The 17,547-nt window shown below is 50.2% G+C and overlaps 1 protein-coding gene across 5 annotated transcripts; it reads right to left on the reverse strand.

Moving 5' to 3' along the window:
* Window positions 1-870: 870 nt before the first annotated feature.
* On the reverse strand, window positions 871-17,160 carry RAB3IL1 (RAB3A interacting protein like 1). 5 transcript variants are annotated; one of them, XM_051776797.1, is made up of 12 exons: window positions 16,363-17,160; window positions 11,743-11,977; window positions 11,208-11,303; window positions 9,642-9,719; window positions 8,845-9,060; window positions 7,432-7,557; window positions 6,532-6,660; window positions 6,330-6,442; window positions 5,473-5,496; window positions 4,028-4,127; window positions 3,147-3,213; window positions 871-2,803 (listed from the first exon to the last, which is right to left on the reverse strand). In XM_051776797.1, the coding sequence occupies exons 1-12, from the start codon at window positions 16,584-16,586 to the stop codon at window positions 2,721-2,723; spliced, it is 1,491 nt and encodes a 496-aa protein (XP_051632757.1). In that variant the 5' UTR covers window positions 16,587-17,160; the 3' UTR covers window positions 871-2,720. The 5 variants fall into 5 exon arrangements, with proteins under 5 accessions (XP_051632757.1, XP_051632762.1, XP_051632760.1 ...); XM_051776802.1 differs by lacking the exon at window positions 16,363-17,160 and adding an exon at window positions 15,105-16,342; XM_051776800.1 differs by lacking the exon at window positions 7,432-7,557 and having other exon boundaries at window positions 16,363-17,010.
* Window positions 17,161-17,547: the final 387 nt, after the last annotated feature.

Raw genomic sequence — 17,547 nt, forward strand, 5'->3', positions numbered from 1 at the left:
ACCACCCCTCATACAAGTTTACAGTAAAAAGCAGCTCCAGATCCCAGAACCACTATTCCATGGGGTCTAATCCCGTTTTCTGTTCTGGCTGTACCTCAGCTTGCTTTCCCAAAGGTCTTTGATGTTTTGCTTTTTCCTTCCACTGTCATCCCCAAGAGATGATGATGAGATCTTCCATGTTAATGTCCAGAGCTGAACACAGGAGGAGAGCAAGTGATTTTAGAGAAACCAGAGTGGCCTAAAATCTCTACCTGATGTTAGGAAAAGCAAGAGACTGCTTGGCCCTGCAAGGACAGAGGAAGAAAGATCCTTGAATTAACCAGCCTTCAGGACAGCAGCATATCCCGTGCAATGCTCCAAGCCAGCAAATTGAGCAGGACAAACCTCAGCTTCCCTCACGAAAAACAGGGACCTGTCCTGTCATAAGTGTTACTTCCCTGTGAGGGCAGTGAGGTACTGGAACAGGCTCTCTGAGGATGCCCCATCCCTGGAAATCTTCAAGACCAGGCTGGACCGGGCTTGGAGCAACCTGAACTAGTGGAAGGTGTCCCTGCCCATGGCAGGGGGTTAGAACAAGATAAGCTTTAAGGTCCCTTCCAACCCAAACCATTCTGGGATTCTGTGAAGAAATGTTCATCCACCTGTGGGAAAAAACCCTTCCATTTGGCATGAAAACACTATCACTTATTCCCCTCATGAAGTCAGGGAGCAGCCAACTATGGGAGGGACACACTGATGAAAAAAAACATTAAAACCCAATCCAAGAGGTCACACAGGGGCCAGAGAAGCTCAGAGAATATCAGCTAAACTTCATTTTCTCTTGGCTACTGAGCACCCCAACCAACTCAACCCCTCAACCTCCAACCAGACTTTTAGAGGTTAATAGCAAATGTTTATTTTCCATTATTAAAGAGCAGGGTGCAACCATCCCGCAGTTAACGGAGTGACTTCATTTTCCTTTACAAATTGTTCTCTCTGCTTCATTTCAAATGTAAGACAACTTCACACATGGCATTTCTCCAATTCCTTTCATCTCAAAAGTGCTTTACAATGTGACACTGAGGGGAAGAAAAAAATCCTACAAACCAAAACATCTCCTACCTTGAGAGATCACCTCATTCCCAGCGCTGCAATGCAGCCACATATTGTGCAATGTAGCAGCCAATGGCACAGGAAGACATGGAGAGATCAAAAGGTCAGGGGGAGCAGATAAAAGGGGAAATTCCAGGGATAGAATTTACCTGAGCTGAAATCTGCAGCTGGGGAAACCAAAGCTTTTGCCTTCCCTGTCTATTCCTCCATCCTCTGGGCAAAACCACAGCAGCTCAGTTTGTGTCTTTAGTGGAATAAAACTGAGTTCTTACTGTAGCATCCCCCGGGAGAGGCTGAAAGTTCTGGAGCTGAGGATGATCTGGTGCTGGGCAGGGCGATGTGCCAGTCAGAGATGGAAACCCCAGGGTGGGTGGTGGCTGCTCCACAGACACTGAAAAAAAGGCTAAATTGGCTACAAACCACTGTCACGGCTTTAAGAAACCTGGGTCTGTGGCAGATCTGTGTGTTCCAACAGCTTTAGTGACATCCCTCCCTCCCAGCACAATTTGGAAGATACAGGAACTGCAGCCACACCCCTCACATGCACACAAAGATGTCTCAATTCCCTCACTGGGGATGGCAGCCCAGGAGAAGCTGGGATTTCCACTGGAATGGGCATTTCTAGGTCTAGTGTAATAGGAGGGAGGAAATCTCTGGGCTTCAGGACTGCCCAGCCTGGGCATGCTCCTTCTGAGACATGAAGAACCCAACCTGGGCAAACGGATTCTACCTAAACAATGCAAACAGGACTGCCCAAAGCTCCCTCAGGATCAGGAACAGCTCCAGGGCATGTTTGTAGGTGAGGTTTGTGTTTAAGAGCACCAAGGCGGACTCCTACACCAAGAACTGTCACAGGGTCTGTAATAAGGTCTGCCTGTGACAACTGCAGCAGATTTCCTAGTCCAGGAGAAAACATCCTGCACTGACTGCAGCCAGCTGGGAGTTAGGGAATTTTCCTGCTCCCTTTGTTCTGCTGAAGGCCCCAGGTGCACAGCTCCAGCTATTCCCCAGCCTGGATAACCCAGAGTCAAACAGCAAGCTAAAAAGAGGAACAATTCCTTCTTTGTGACTCCGTTGGCAGAAAGCTTCTCTCACAGGCTCCTTTAAAAGGAACAAGGAAGTACTTGGAAGCAAACTGTTCATGGCTCTCCGTAAGATTATTGTGCTCAGCTGGCATTTTCTGGGCTGTTATGGGAGTATGGTCAGCAGGACCTCGGAGTACCCCCAAAAAACGAGTGGGGCACAGGGACAGACAGCCAGCATCTGTCCTGACAGACTGGCTTACAGGGAAGGTCCACAATTCCTGCCCTCCTCAGAAAATGCCAAAGAAGACTGCATATAAAAACAAAAGTTTAAAAAAATGGATATACACTGCATATAGGAGACTCCAAAGTCTATAGATGGCCACCTCAGAGCAGTCAGGGCCAGCCCAGCTCCGAGGGGACAGCGTGGAAGCTGCATTCCAGTCACAGTTGGAGCAGGTGGACAGCTGAAGGTGGAAGTTGTGCTTCTTGGTCAGCTTCAGGCAGAGAGAGGGTGGGGAAGGAGAAAGGCCCATTGCAGGGCAGGCACTGCACTCACAAAGCCCTTCATACTGGAGCAGTTTCCTTCCATGCTCAGGCCTCTGCTTACATCTCACTGGGATAAAATCCAAGTTTGGCCAGGGACATCTCCCTCCGGAGCCGCATGACCTCCCAGTACATCAGCTCCACTGCAAAGCAAAAGGGTGTGGGGAAGAGAAGGGAAAAAACAACCAAAAATCAGTAAGCAAGGCACAGCTGGACACTACGTCCCAGTGCAGCCCAGCCAGGCTCCTTCCCAAAGTCAGGGAAGCAGGACATGCCCATCAGGTCACCATTCATCAGTACCACCCCAGGGCAAAGCTCCCAGGAACTGGTGCTTTGCTTCCTTCCCTCATGTTTTTCTTTTGTCATTTAACTGCTTCTCAAAGACACAGGGAGTTGAGGGGACCCTGAGCTGGCCCCACTCCTGTCATTTGGAATAGCACCTCTTAATTCCTCCACAGAAAGCATCCCACTGGAACCAGCTCTTACCATCCTGCCTCACCAAGCCCTGCTGGATATAGCGGATATATGTGAAGAAGTTGCAGACTGCTGTGATCTGAGAGAGAGGGGAAAAGAGAAAAATCAGGAATTAGCTCCAGAACTGCTCTGCCAAAAGGCCTGCCCTGCACTCAGCAGCAGAGCTCAGTGTTCAGCATCTGAGAAATAGTCCCACATATCACCAGGTAGGATGAAAGCTGGTTAAAAATAAAATTCAAAAAAACCATCTGGGTATCTTCCATCCCATCCCTAGACATTACATTATCCATGAGACACAACATGGAACAACTCCAATCTACTGCAGATTTGAGACACTGCTTTGGGGCAAGTGACACAAATGAGTCAAGTCTGTGCACAAAAAACAACTTTTTGTATCCAAAATGGTCACATGTTTCAGGATCAGCTCTTGTGATATGCAGCTCAGGAAAGAATAAACTTCTAAAATGCTCCATTGAATCAAAGCCCCAACAGCAACATTAATAAATTATCCACCTTTTGCCTTCCCTCCACAGAAAGAACAACTTGTTCTCACAACCACCGGAGCCATGGATCTGACTAGAACAGTAAGAGCATTTAAAGAGCAGAAAATTACTGTATTTTACAAAGGGGAATTAAATAATAATAAAGCCAAAAAACCAAAGCCCTGTACAGAACGAAACCATGGAAAGTGAACACACAGAGGGCTGTCTGAAAGCATAAGCAAGGCTGGATCTGCACCCTAATTATAAATCAAGAGCCACCCTGAGCTCAGGAACAAACTCAAATCCCACAGGTCTTCCTTAAGTTGAAGGCTGACCCTCAAGAGCTCCTACATCTCAGGGTATGGAACAATTTTGGAGGGTCAAGGCACCCTGGGAAGGCAAAGGACTCACCCTGGCCCTGCAGGAAGGTGAAATGTAGTAGTAATTCCCAGAATCCCCCAGCATGATCCGGTGCTTGCAGGTCCTGGGGAGACCACTTAGAGCACATTTCCTGCCAGGAAAGGAAAAAAACACTTCAACAATCCAGTGGCACAGCAGAGATCAGGAATTTAGGAATCTCAGGAGGTGGAAGGGGGAGCTCAGAAGCCAGATCTGGGTCAGTCAGCATGAAAAAAACCCCATGGCTGATAGAGCCTTTTGCTCCTAAAAGATTCCATAAGTGGCAAGTTAGGAGAGTTAAATATCTGGAATCATGAATTATTCCATATCCAAATACACCAAGTTGTACCCTTTCCCTGGCACAGAGCCCAAGAGAAAGCTACAGAAAACAGAGTGTAATGTCATCTGGTCCCTGCATATCTCCTCCACATTCCAGGGAAGACTCAGGTGTATCAGCTTTCCTGCTGGGATGCAAACATGCTGGCTGGACATCAAACCTGGCCTCAAAACTGGTAAATCCAGCATTAGAGCAGAATTTGCTCATGCTGAGAACTCAAAACAAGCCACATGGCTCTGGATGAGGCTTGCAACCCATAAGGACAAGCCAATCCCTTCCTGGGCAGACAGCGAAGAAGATTGGCTTCACTATTTTAGGATTTCACTCAGAGCAACAAAAACAGTCTTTTCAAAACAGTCAACAGCCTCTCTTTTTCTGCCATTTTTTTTCTGTTATTTCTTCTATTATGGTTTCCATCACCAGCCAGTTGCCTTTCCTTCATCCTCACTTTAAGCAGTAAAGCAGAATTTTCTATTGCATAGTTATCACCACATTCCTCAGAGGCTCAGTTCCTGCATGTGGAAAGAGCAACATCACTCCCCAGCTGCAAAAAACTGCTCTGGGAGCCATGGAAGGTGCCAACAGATGGGAGCAGATGTTTCAAGGAGATTCTGAGCATGTCTCTGGGCTTGTTTTCCACTGCTATCAAGGCAAATATTAGCCAAGAGTGGAAGCATGGGCTGTAGGAGTCCACATGCAAGGAGAAGCAATCACTGACCAAATATTATCACAACTTAAGGAGATTAAATTCTCAGGAAGTGTAGGATGACCAATAACAAGATATTTTTAAGTCACAAAATTCAACATTGGAGCACATAGAAAAAAGAGACTCTTGGTGACTCGGTGTAACTACAGCTGTCACAACCATATTTAGAGGTAACCAAAAATGCCACAAAAATCAGTGTTTTACACCTGGGAAACAAAAGCAAACAAATTCCTTTTGGATTTTTTTTATTCCCAATAGCAAAACTCCTCACCATCATGCCTGGAAATTAAACAGGGTTAAAGAGTTAGCTCAGTTCAGCTCAAGCCTCCAAGCTGCTACATTGCACTGAGTTAGTCACTTGTTAATGGATTAGAGATCTTTGATCACTGGCTAAACAATAAATGCTTCACTTACGTTACAATTTGTGACCGGAACCCACTGTGAAGACAAAAAATAAAACGCAAAAGGAAAGTGATAAGGATAAAGACAGGATGGGTTGCTCTCAGAGCAATTTGCCTAGAGATGGCAGACAATGCAGGAGCGTGGTAGGAAACCTGTGTTTGCCCTCACAGGGACACTTTAGGGGGTGCTCTGTTTGAAGGTAAGGGAGGGAAGGACAGAGAAAGGGAGCCCTGATGGAACTTGAATTCATCAGCTGAATAAAAACCCCTCCTTCATCTGGAATACCATGTCATATCTGCTAGTGCTCCTCTTCCTTGAGGTGATCCCAAGCTGTTTGTCACAGCACATATAGTCACACAAGCTCTGAAGCAGCCACAGCCCCAAATTCTGGTGGCAAGGTGACAGCATCAGGTGGTAAAGATGATGTGCAGCAAAAGGAGATCTCTTCTGACCTAGGCTCAAACCCACCAGCAAGGTCAGGATGCAAGGTGAGCTCAAACCTCACAAGATGCAAGAATGCAGCTCTGATTTAACCCTTTCACTCCTGGTTATGCACAAACACCTTCAGAGAACATAAACAAGTTGCTGCCTCAAGGCAAGGGAAAAAAACCCACCCCCTGGTCAAGGGCACTAACACGTCACAGGTTATCCCCAAAACCAGTCAACAGCTCATCTGCTGAGCTAAGCTCATTCCTCTTCTCAGGCAGAGCAGAGCTAAATTCCAACTGCTCACAAGCCTGGAGAACACTCAGCTGAGCCCTTTGAACTGTTCACCTCAGCGACTGAGCGAGGCCCGGCCAAACTCCACGGCACGGGACAAACCGACCAACAGCAAGGAGGGGACAAAAGACGGTAAACACGGTCCTTACTTTGGCCCACCACACTCTTCTGCTGCCACCTTCACCACAGGGAGTGTCTGGGAAGCCACTGGCTCGATGGTGAGGGTGTTCTGCTCCACAGCCACTCGCACCAGCTCTGACAGCTGCGGCAAACAGAAGGGAGAGCGGGTACGAACATGCCAAGGTCACCTCCACAAAGGTGACTCTCTGGAGCTGCTTTTCCAGCACTCACCTCCTGCTTAGTGAAGTCCAGACAAGGTCCTATGTCTTCTCGATAAATCCTGTCCAGGAAGGAGCAGGATTTATCCAAGGTTGGAGATTCCTTCCAGGCCTCGAACTCGGCAAATAAGATGGAGTCGACCTGCAGCAAGTGTCCAAGAGGAAAGGGAAGTGGCAGGGTGGTCACAAGAAAAGATTTCATATCAGAAGGTAAATGCTACTGTGCAGGTAACCGCAATGCAAAACATCTCCTCTGGCATCTAGAGAGGCTCAGACACCACGGAAGTGTCTGAGAGAAGCTGCCTTGCCTCTCATCTCCCACCCACCAGCAGTTCTGTAACAGTTCTGAGCCACAGCCATCCTGGGCTTATTGTGCCAGAAACCTGCAGGTATCTCTCTATCCCATCTTCCTCCAGCACCCGTGATGCAGGAAAAGCCACCACACAACCACTGAACAGACCAAGTTCCCACTCGACCCATGTCAGGAATGATGAGAGCAGCTGAGTGGCAAAGCACAGTGGCAATGGGAGACTTTGGGACCTGGTATTTAAATTCCAGATGGATCATTAGCCAAACCACCAACTTGACTGACAGGGCATCTCCTACAAGCCCAGCAAATTATGTTAAAGCTGCTGAAAGGAAACAATAAAACTAAAGAAACCCTACTGAGCAACACAAAGCACATGAGTGAACACAGCTGGGAAAGTCTGGATTCCAGTACACTCCCTCTGTGCCATGGAGACTGCTCACCTCGGACCAGGAACAGCTTCAGAGCCACAAGATGGAAAAACAAATGGAGAAAAACAAAACAAAAGGGAAAAAAATGGAGGTTAGCATAAAAGGGAGCTGGAACTGAAAGGCTGGAAGCATGAGAGGTAGCTGGGTCCCACCTATCCCCAGAAAGGTTGGTTACCTGCCGTGAGGAGGAGGAGGAGGAAGCATCTGCTCCCAAGGCCTGCCAGCCTGGCTCATAGGTGATGTGGATGGCCTTCCCAGGGAGGATGCAAAGGAGCAAGGAGAGGAGAGCAGGGAACCCAGACTTGGAGGGCAGAGGGAGAGACACAGTGAAGGAAAAGGTTTAGAGTGAGACAGGTAAGAAGGGAGGTAAAAAACGTGAGGTAAAACAGGAGATAGGAAGAAAGGCTCAAGTCCTGCCCTTCAGGAACTGAGCATGCTGCTCAAGGCATCACAGGGGCACAAGTCACACCTTTAGATTTTAGCTTAGGGTGCAAAAAGGGAACAGATATTGCCATTTTTAGGTTCAATTTAGCATGGGACACATCTTTTTCATAGGGCACCAACCCTCTGAACGCCAGATTCCCTTTTATCACCTCTCACATAGGCCATTAAAGAATCTGAGAGACAAAGAAACCACCCCATCCTTGATACAGAACATTATTAGTCACTTTGGAAGCTGAGCCCTGAGATTTTAGACCCCAAGATATCTGCACCCTGTGGAAGTTGCCTCCATGATGAAATGACAGGTCCAGATCTTAAACAAACAAGTCCTTGGTGTTTCCTCAACAATTCTTCATGACAGAGGCAGCAGCTGCCCCAAAAAAATCACCAGTGAGATATATTCCCCCACCACATTCTCACTCATTTTCATTCTTCCTGACCAAGTACCATAAGTTGCCTCCTTTTTGCTCCCCAGGACAGCTGTGTACACATCTGGCTAGTGGGAAATTCCCAGAAGGAAAGATCCTGGTAGCAGGAAGAAGTGTTACACTCGTGGTCACAGTAGGTTTGGGGGGGTGCTATCGAAGGATCACCTTAATTAAACAGGGCTTGTTTGGAAGTTATTCACAATGCTTTGGATGCTTCTCTGCCCAGCTCCTTCCAGTGAGGAAGGAATTAAATATAATTAAATATATACTCTGCAAAGAGGGATAACAGCCCAAGAACACAGGACAAGTGAGAGGCTACTAGCTGATGGAGGTGTCCTAGTGTCCCAGCCAAACTGAGCAGGAAGAAGAACCACCACCATGTCATGCCAGAACAGGCTATGGACTCATCTGCCAAGGTGCAGTAAACCACTGGCTTCTGCTCATCAACTCACAGCACTGGTACCTCTTGGATCTGCCCATGTCCCCCAGAGATCCCTCAACTGCTGTTGTCCTGACACAGCCTCCAACACGCCTCCAAAGAGGAAATACCCACAAAAGGAAACCCACCACAGCCTGCCTCAGCAAAAATGTAGGGAACAAGGCATGTTACCACACAAACAGCTTCTTCCAACACTGAAACCACAGATTTCTCCAGGAAGCCCCTGAGCACAGTGCCAGCAGTGGCTCTGAGGCCGAGTCAGCGAATGGCCCTCACCCACCTCTCTGCACTCCCGAGTGACTGGCTCTGGAGACACATTCTGTCTGGCAGCTGAGACCATGGCACTGCTGGTGCTTTTGTTTCGCCCATGGCCCTTCCTGAAGCCGGCTTTGGAAGGGCTCTGGAGCTGAGGGTGCAGCTCCCGGTTGGGGGAGGAAGGTGTGGACGTGATCACCAGCGTCTTCAGAGCTGTCACCTCTGCCTGCAGCATGTCAATCTGAGGAGACCAGGTAGAGTCAACACCTGCTGAACTCAAGTTTGCTGCATCCCATCACATATTGAAGCCACAGAGAAACAGCTACAAGCCCAGCCATGAAGCTTCTCCCCATCCCTCCCAGTGCCCAGCACCACCCAGAATTTTAAACAAACAGCAGCTATTTGGGATCCCATCCCTCTGCCCCTTTAGTCAGCACATTTTGCCCCAGGCTCTTTTCAGACCAAATAACCCCAAAGAAACTTCTCTCTTGAGTTAAGCAATGTTGTGATTCAGCCCTGCCAGGAAATTCCAATGCCCCAGGTCCCTGCTCTATCCATTCCCACAGCTGTGACGATTAAACAGCTTATCAGTTCCCTGTGGTTTCCCTGGCATCCATTTCCCAAAAAGGAGCTAGATCAGGAACAGACTACAAGGATCCCTCTTTCCCCTCACTTTAGTCCCTTTCCAGTGTCTGCTGAAAAGGGAGAAGAGCAAATGCAAGCACTTTACTCTCCTCCAGCCAACAAGCAGCACTGTGGCCAGTCTGGGCAGTGATGCCACCAGGCTACCCCAAAAATCAAGTCCCAGAGAGCAGTTCTCACCTTGCCCCGGGCCTCCCTCAGCTGTTTCTCTGCTGCAGCCTGTTTAGTGTTGGCTTCTCTCACCATCTTGTGGGCTTCCTGCACCAGAGAGAATTTAGTCTGCTTGTTACACAAAGCCACCAAGGCAGGTCACAGCTATGCCATATCACATGATCCAGGCAAGTAAGCAAGGGGACAGCCATCCCTGCCACATCCAAGGGATTTGTTCTGCAAGCTGTGAAGCATCTTCCCCCAGAATTTCCCAGAGAACGCTCCCAGTGCCAGAGCCTGGAGTGCACCCCCTGCTAAGGATTGTAGTCAGTTAAACTAAAGCATTTAGCTGACTAGTCCAAGGTCGTCTCTCTCACTGATAGGGGCTGCTTGAAGAATGTCAGAAGCAAGGGCCTGCCCTTCCTTGCCCTTGGGAGTTGCTTAAAGCTGAGGCTTTAACATGAACACTCAGCTGTGTTGCTATGGGTGCTGTGGCAGGGGCTGTGGGTGCCCCTATTCCAACATCTCTGACTCCAGCCTCCCCTCAGCTTGGCTTCCTGGCTTGACCCCAGTCACTGCAGCCCTGCTGGTTGATCACTAAACCTATTTCTGCCCCTGCCCTGCTGTCTGTGACACTGATCCTGATCCAGATCTGCTTCTCCACATCTTGGTGAGGTCACTGCTCCTGCCTGGGTTTCACTGCACTTTGCTCCCACTTCCCTTGTGGAGAAGCCAGTCCTCACTGCTCCAGGCACGGCTGGGACACAGCAGGATATAGAGCTCAGGCGGGGGCTAAATGGTAGAAACTGGCTTAAAAGGCTCTCCCACAGAAAGAGGGGAGTGGGATGAATCCCACCTGGGTCCTCCCTGCAGCACTGTCTGGAAGCAGGGTCTGGCCAAGGCCACCAAAGGAAGGGAACAGCCCTTGGCTTTATTATCTCCAAGATCACCCTGAGCTCAGGCAGCCAAAATTTCAAGGGGGAGTTGCTCTCTTGGCCCTCATATCCCTGTGTGTCAAAGGTACAGATGGGCTCTGGCTTTCCTCACTATCTAGACAGATCCAGACATAAGAGCTGCTGGTAAATGGGATTTTGCCAGGATAGACCTTGGCAAGAATCACATTACAAAAAACCAAACCAAACCAAAACAAAAAACCACCACAACTGACAGGCCTTCTGGACACTCATTGGAGCAGAATGTGTGAGGACACCTAGGCTGTCCCCACCCCCAGCAAGGGCTGAGACAAGCCAGGGAATCATCTCTATTCCGCAGTAGCTGCCCAGCAGGTATGGAGAGGGACGTGGAGAGGGACAGGGAGCTGTGCCTGGCTCCACCCACATCTGGTTTTGTCACCATAACTACTATGCTCTTTATGCCACCCCACAGCTGCCAGAAGGGGCAAGAAATACCTGTTAAATGCTCCCCAGGAGCTTGTTCTGAGGGTCTGCCTGCAGCACTGCCCAGCTCTGCTTCTCCAAGTGGGAAAGAACAGGGGAAAGGAAGAAACTGTAGGAGGACACAGCTGGAAGTTCAGTGAAAGCCTGTCTTAAAGGGGCTGGATGCAAGCTTAGGGTAAGAAAAGGAAGAGGGTGGTACCTCAAATAGGCTGGCTGTTAACTCCTCCAGTTCCTGCTCCAGTTGTTCCCTGACTTTTGATAATCTCTCACATTCTTTGTCCTTCAGCTTCAGCTCCTGTTGAGGAAATGGAGAAGGACACATCAGCCCACAGCAGATCCCAGGAGTGCTGATGCCCTGCCCTGTCAATCACAACCCTTCTCCCCACCATGACACAGATCCCTGATCCCAGATTCCTGTCACTAAACTCTGTGCCAAAGGCACCCTCCCTCTACAAGTTGTAGCAGGATTTTCAGGCTCATTTCAGGAATAGCTCATTTGTCATCAGCAAGGAGGCTCCCAGTTAAGCACTGCCTTGAGCTGCTTCCTGCAGTAGGTTTCCAGGATTAATTTGGATATTGGCACATCCAGCAACTGATGTCCTGCTCCAAAGCACTTTATGGCCACCTCAGCTCAGTCTCTCTCCTCTTCTGCCTGCTCCAGACTCCTAAAACACCTCTAGGAAAACTCCTACTGCTCCAATCCATGCTGCCATCCCCAGGTGTTCTCCCTTTACCTTCTGTGCTTTGTGCAGCTCATCCTTCAGGAACTCAGACCCCTTTTCACGGATCTCCACCGAAGAGCTGCGCAGGCGCGACACGTTGAGCTGCTCGGTGGACTGGGTCTCACCCACACCTCCAGCATCCTGGCATCCCGTCTCCAGCTCCTCCTTGTTGCCTTTGGATGGCATTAGTGGCTTCCAGTGCCCCACAGCAGATTGCTTCTGGCTCTCTTCCTCAAAACTGACCTGGCTGTGGGGTGACAGCACAGAGAAACTTCTCAACCAGTGTGTCCCAGAGAGGACACTCAGGATAAAGCAGGAGAACTAAAGACAGCTGTTGCAGGAATCCTGTTCTCACCTGGATTCCAAGAGAAACACACTGCAGCTGCCTTGTTTAGGACCCTGGTACTCACCCAGCAGACCCAAGTTCAGACACTACTTCCCCAGCTGAAGGAAAGTAGGAAAAAAAAAGGAACACAGCTCTCCCATTTCCACTGTACAGACCCTAATCCCCTCTGCTGCCAACCCAGCCTTCCCCTACCCCTACTTCCCACCAAAAGCCTCCACAGAGCTGCCTAAACCAGTGCATTTCCAGTGGGCTGATGCCCTGTTTTTTAATTTCAGTGGCTGGCAAGTGGAGATGTACCGGAAAGAAGAAACTAGAAGAGCCACCCAGGAGACTGTTCCCCAGCAGCGCTTGTGCAACTCCCAAATTAACACAGATGCTGGAGAGGCTGGTGGATTTAGCTGGCTTTGCTGTGGTTTTAGGAGAGGAAAACCTCATTAATGCCTGCATGACAGGGCACTGCAGTCACCCTGGGGTGTGCATCTCCCTTTCTTTGTGCATCAAAGTGCCCTCACGTGGTTGCTCACCGTTTGAAGGCAATGGGAGCGTGTCCAAGCCTTGCACACATGGAAGTTTTCTATCATGCCCAGCCACCCAGCAGGACACACACACTGCCCTGCAGATTAACCTGCTGCTGGTTATCTCTGGGTCACAAGCCTTGGCTGAGCTCTGGTGCCCAAGCCCTCTGCCCACACTCCTACTGCTTCTTGCCCGCTGCCTTCTCCTTAAGAGAAGCCACCACTTCCTTTGGTTTGGTTCACTTTCTCTTTTTCCCTTTTCCCAACCTGCTTTCCTCTCCTGAACTTGCTCTTCCTCCTGCATTCCAGCCAGGACATACTCTTCCCTCTGATCCGACTCCAGCCCAATACTGCACAACAGAGCACAGGCTGGGCTTATCTCCTCAGCCATGTGCTCCTCGAAAATAGCCTTGTTCTCCCTCAAACACAGAAAGGAGCCAAACCACGAGGCCCAACCATCCTTTTCACCCAGCCTCAGTGTCCCACCACCTTTTCTACTCAGATTTCTCTCTTTTTGTGCCCACTCCAACTCTGTCTATGAGCAACAGCTGCCCACAGTCATCTTCCAAAGAGGGAAAGAAGTAGCAGGTACCAGCTAAATCAGCTCAGGTACCACAAGAAAGCATGTGGAAAAGCACACATACAGAACTCTCTAAACCCTTGGAAGACAAAGAGCACAGGATCTGCGAGATGGTGGAGGACAACAGGATCATTCCTGCTGCCATGCCATGCCAACTGGATGGCATCTGGGCAGCAGAACTTGGGGAGGGGGACATCAGGTTGGTATCAGATTTTGCTGACCTCTCTGTCAAGGAAGTACATGTGAAAGCACCACAAATATGATCATAGTGCAGAAATTAACTAGTGTCCCACCGACTTCACCTGGTTTTACTGACCATTTCCTGAGGAGATCTAGAAAGGGAGGCTCACCCTGGTGATAAGACTAAATTTTCTGCAATGGATTTGCCATGGGAATCATGCCAAGCAGAGAGGTCTGTCCAGCAGATACACCAGTTCTCAGATGGCACAAGGGAAGTCCTCTCTGCTTTGGACTTTTGGGATGAGACAGGGTAAACTGCAGAAAAGAGACCTCTCCAGGTATTCCTGCATTAGAGGAAACAGAGCAGAAGGGACCCAGACAGTCCCAGCACCTCCAGCTTCTGTGAGCAGAGCACAAAAATCAGAGCACAGAGGAAAAGCAAGATTCAGAACCAAGCAGCTACTAAAAAATAATAAAGAAGCAGCAGAGAAAAGGGCATTTCAACAGTCCACTAAACTACTCATGCAGCCAATCAAACCCCCAGGAAGAAAAAACAATGTTGTTTCTTTATGACTCTCAAACTCTCACATGAAAGCTGCCTTGGGAAACAGATATTTCAGCACATTTCCACACACTACAGAAGAAAACTGGAGGATATGGAAGAATGAAACAGTCCCACCCACACCCTGTAATGCCAAAAACATATCCTGAAAAACCATCTGTGATAGCTCATTCTCCACACTGCGCAAACAGAATCCTCATGGAAGCCTTGGCTATGCTGGATCTCCATTGTCCAGGTGGGGCTCTGAAATCCAGCCCACAGAGACCAAAAGACCACCACATACACTCATTCTCTCTTGCTGACTGGTAGCTGTCTTTCTTGGAAAAACGGATCGTATTATATAAGTCCCACACTGACACAAGAAGTACAAACTTTCATAGGAAAAAAAAATTCACAACACCCCACAACCTTCTAAAATTGGTTTCTGTAGAAAAAGCAAAAAAAATGTGCAAGATCTGCACTTTTTCCAGCGGGCCCCACATGTTTCCTGCACTGCTGATCCAAGAGGGTTATTTCCCGTACAAGCAAGCCTCTGGCTCCCTCCAGGTTAAACTCTTACCCGCGGGTTTGGGAGGAGGACCCGACTTTTCCATCCCGCCGGGACAGATGCCTGACTGGTACCGTGTTCATCATCACGGGCTGGCATCTGTCCAGAGCCCGTGGCTGCTCAGTATCATCCCTCAAAAGCTTTGGCAAAGCATCTGGTCATGTTTCATTATATTATTATATTATAGCAGAACACACAATTGCAGTTTCTTGTCTTTGCCTCAGCAACGACCCTGTTGTGCCTTATGTCTGGGGGTGCTGGTGCCGCACGGCGTCTCCTCATTCCATCTCCTTAGCTGGCTTCCACACAACTCTTTCCACAGGTTGCCCAGAGAAGTTGTGGCTGCTCCATCTCTGGAAGTGTCCAAAGCCAGGTTGGACGGGGCTTGGAGCAACCTGGTCTAGTGGAAGGTGCCCCTGCCCATGACAGGGGCTTAGACTAGATCAGCCTTTAAGATCCCTTCCAACCCAAACCATTCTGGGATTCTATGAATCCTACGAACACCCGCAGCGCCCTGAGCGCTGGCGGAGCCGGGGGGCTCCGGGCTGCAGGGACACAAGGTGTGAGCACCGAAACCACCAAACCCCGTGGAAGCCCGAGGGGCACAGACACCCCCCTAAGCCCCCGATTCCCCCCGCACCTACCCCCGCAACATCGCTGGGTCCCTGATGCTGGTGCTGCTCACGGCGGAGGGGTGCCCGCCGCCCCCCCCATGCCCGGAGGAGCCGCAGCCGGAGCGGGAGCTGCGCCCGGAGAAGCCGGAGCCGCAGCCGGAGCGGGAGTCCTTCCCGGAGGAGCCGCAGCCGGATGAAGAGTCGGAGCGGCTCCTGGAGGAAGGGGAGCCGCTCCCGGAGCAGACCCCGAGGAAGCCGAGCTGGAGCCGGAGCGGATCCCGGAGGAGCCGCAGCCCCACCGCCGCCCACGTGATGCCGGCGCGGCTGCGCCCTGAGCCCGCCGGGGCCCGGAGGGTCACTGGGCGAGCGGCGGCGCGGGCAAAACGGGCTGGAATCGCGGGAATTAGGGTGGTTTGTTACCGATCACATCGGTGCAGGGCAGTGAGAAGCGAAAATTAAATCTTAAACAGCCGTTCCTCTGCCCTTCTCTTCTTCCCCGGCTCAGATTCGCGCCTGGTTTCCTCTGCCTCCTTCCACACGGGTCAGCTCTCTCCTGCTCCTTCTTGCTCAGAAGGATTCGTCACACTTTTCCCCTGCTCCAGCATGGGGTCCCTCCCAGGGGAGACAGTCCTCCGTGGACTTCAACGTGAGTTATTCACGAAGTGCTCCCGCGTGGGTCACTTCCACGGAGTGCAGTCCCTTAGGGAAGCGCTGATCCAGAGTGGGATCCTTCCACGGGGACCACCTCTGGCTGCAATTGCTCCCATGCAATAGCTTTTGTCCCCCTTCTTAAATATATTGTTCCAGAGGTGCTCCCACTGTCGCTGATGGGCTCAAGCTTGGCCAGTGGCAGGTCCATCTTGAGCCAGCTGGGAATGGCTCCATCCGACATAGGTAAGCTTCCAGCAGCTTCTCACAGAAGCTACCCCTGTAACTCTCCCACTACCACAACTGTGCCCCAAAACCCCAACACACTGAGGAAGTCAGAGATAATATGCAGGAAGCTGAAAGGATGGGGGAAACCTGGCTGGGGGAAGAAAGGCCATTGATTGTCCAGGATTTTTAAACTTGGCATTCAAGGAGAGCACAGGGCTGGGAACAAAACAGGCAAACCACTCCTGCTATTACCCCAGTCCCAACAGCAGATCCCACACCCACCTCTGAATTGACAGCACTGAAATTTTGGTGAGTGTCTCCACTCAACCAAAAACTGTCCCTGCCCTTGCAGGCCACCCTAAGAGGATGTTTTCCAGATCGATCCTTCCCCACATTTCCCATCACATCCTACCTTGCCATTGCCCAGGGCTTCCCTCCAGGCAGCCGTATCCCCTCAGAGCCTTCACATGCTCCTGCCTTGCTCTCCATTTGCCCATCCTCTGCCTCACTGCCAGATCCAAGGCCAAAGGCTGGTGAGTCAGACATGGTGATCCATGTATCCATTGCAGAATGCTGCTGTGGATACCACGTAGGGAGCACTTCTCTGTCCCAGCATCTCCTGGGTGTCCCTGTCATCTGCAGCCCTGCCCTGCCCCATGGCCAGGATCCATGGTGACAGAACAGGCCAACCTCATGCTCTGAAGTCTGGGAACGGAGTGTTCGGGACGTTTGTGTCTGTTTGTGTCACTGGCTGTAACCTTTGTTATCTTCAGGGAGCTTTTGGGAGGAGGGGAAAGATCTTCAGCTTTCCAAGGCAGCACCACAAGTAATTAGTCTTTGTAATTATTAACTCCCAAGGCTTGGCTGGCAGGGACGGAGGGTCCTCAGATTAGAAGGGTAGAACTGATTCCAGGAGCCAACAAAGGCAGGAAGGATGAGAACTGATAGTGCAGACAGGAAGCATTGAGGGGATGTGCTGAAGATTCTGAATCCCAGCCACTTGCAGAAGTTAACTTTTCATAGGGGGAGAGTGGCATGTGCTTCCCTCTTCTTCCCAGAAGGAAAGGGGAAAACCAGATGCAGGCTGGGAAGAGAAGGAATGGGGATTATTTTAGAGCTTGGAAAGCAGGACTACACCCCAGGCTCAGCAAACCCAAACCGGATGTTATTGCCATGAAAAGGAGAATGAAATGGCCTCAAACTCCAGGCTCCTTCCAGCCCCTCCTTGCTGGCTCAGATGCTGTGCTGATGTTTGCTCAGCTGGCTGCAAGGCTTTCAGCAAGGGCTTTCTGGGATTTCTGGCTCTAAGATCCCTGATTTCCAGGACCAACACATTTGGTCCTCCCTTTGGAGCCTAATCCCTGCCACAGAACCTATGGCAAGAGAAAGGGGATCTTGCTAAGGACCTTTCCCTCCTTTTCATGCCGTGCAAACTGAACTATGCAACATCGGAGAGGGAGATTTGTCACCCTCCAAGCCCCTAAAAACAAAATGCAGAGGGTAAGATGGAGATTAGCACTCGGGTCTGAGGGAGGTGCAGAGCTTGGCACCCACGGCTCTCAGAGCCCCCCAGAAATAGTGAAGAATTCTGCAGCAT

This window comes from Manacus candei, unplaced genomic scaffold, assembly GCF_025592945.1.
Source record: "Manacus candei isolate 608988 ecotype Guabito, Panama unplaced genomic scaffold, ASM2559294v1 h1tg000009l, whole genome shotgun sequence".
In the NCBI taxonomy this organism is placed as follows: domain Eukaryota; kingdom Metazoa; phylum Chordata; class Aves; order Passeriformes; family Pipridae; genus Manacus; species Manacus candei.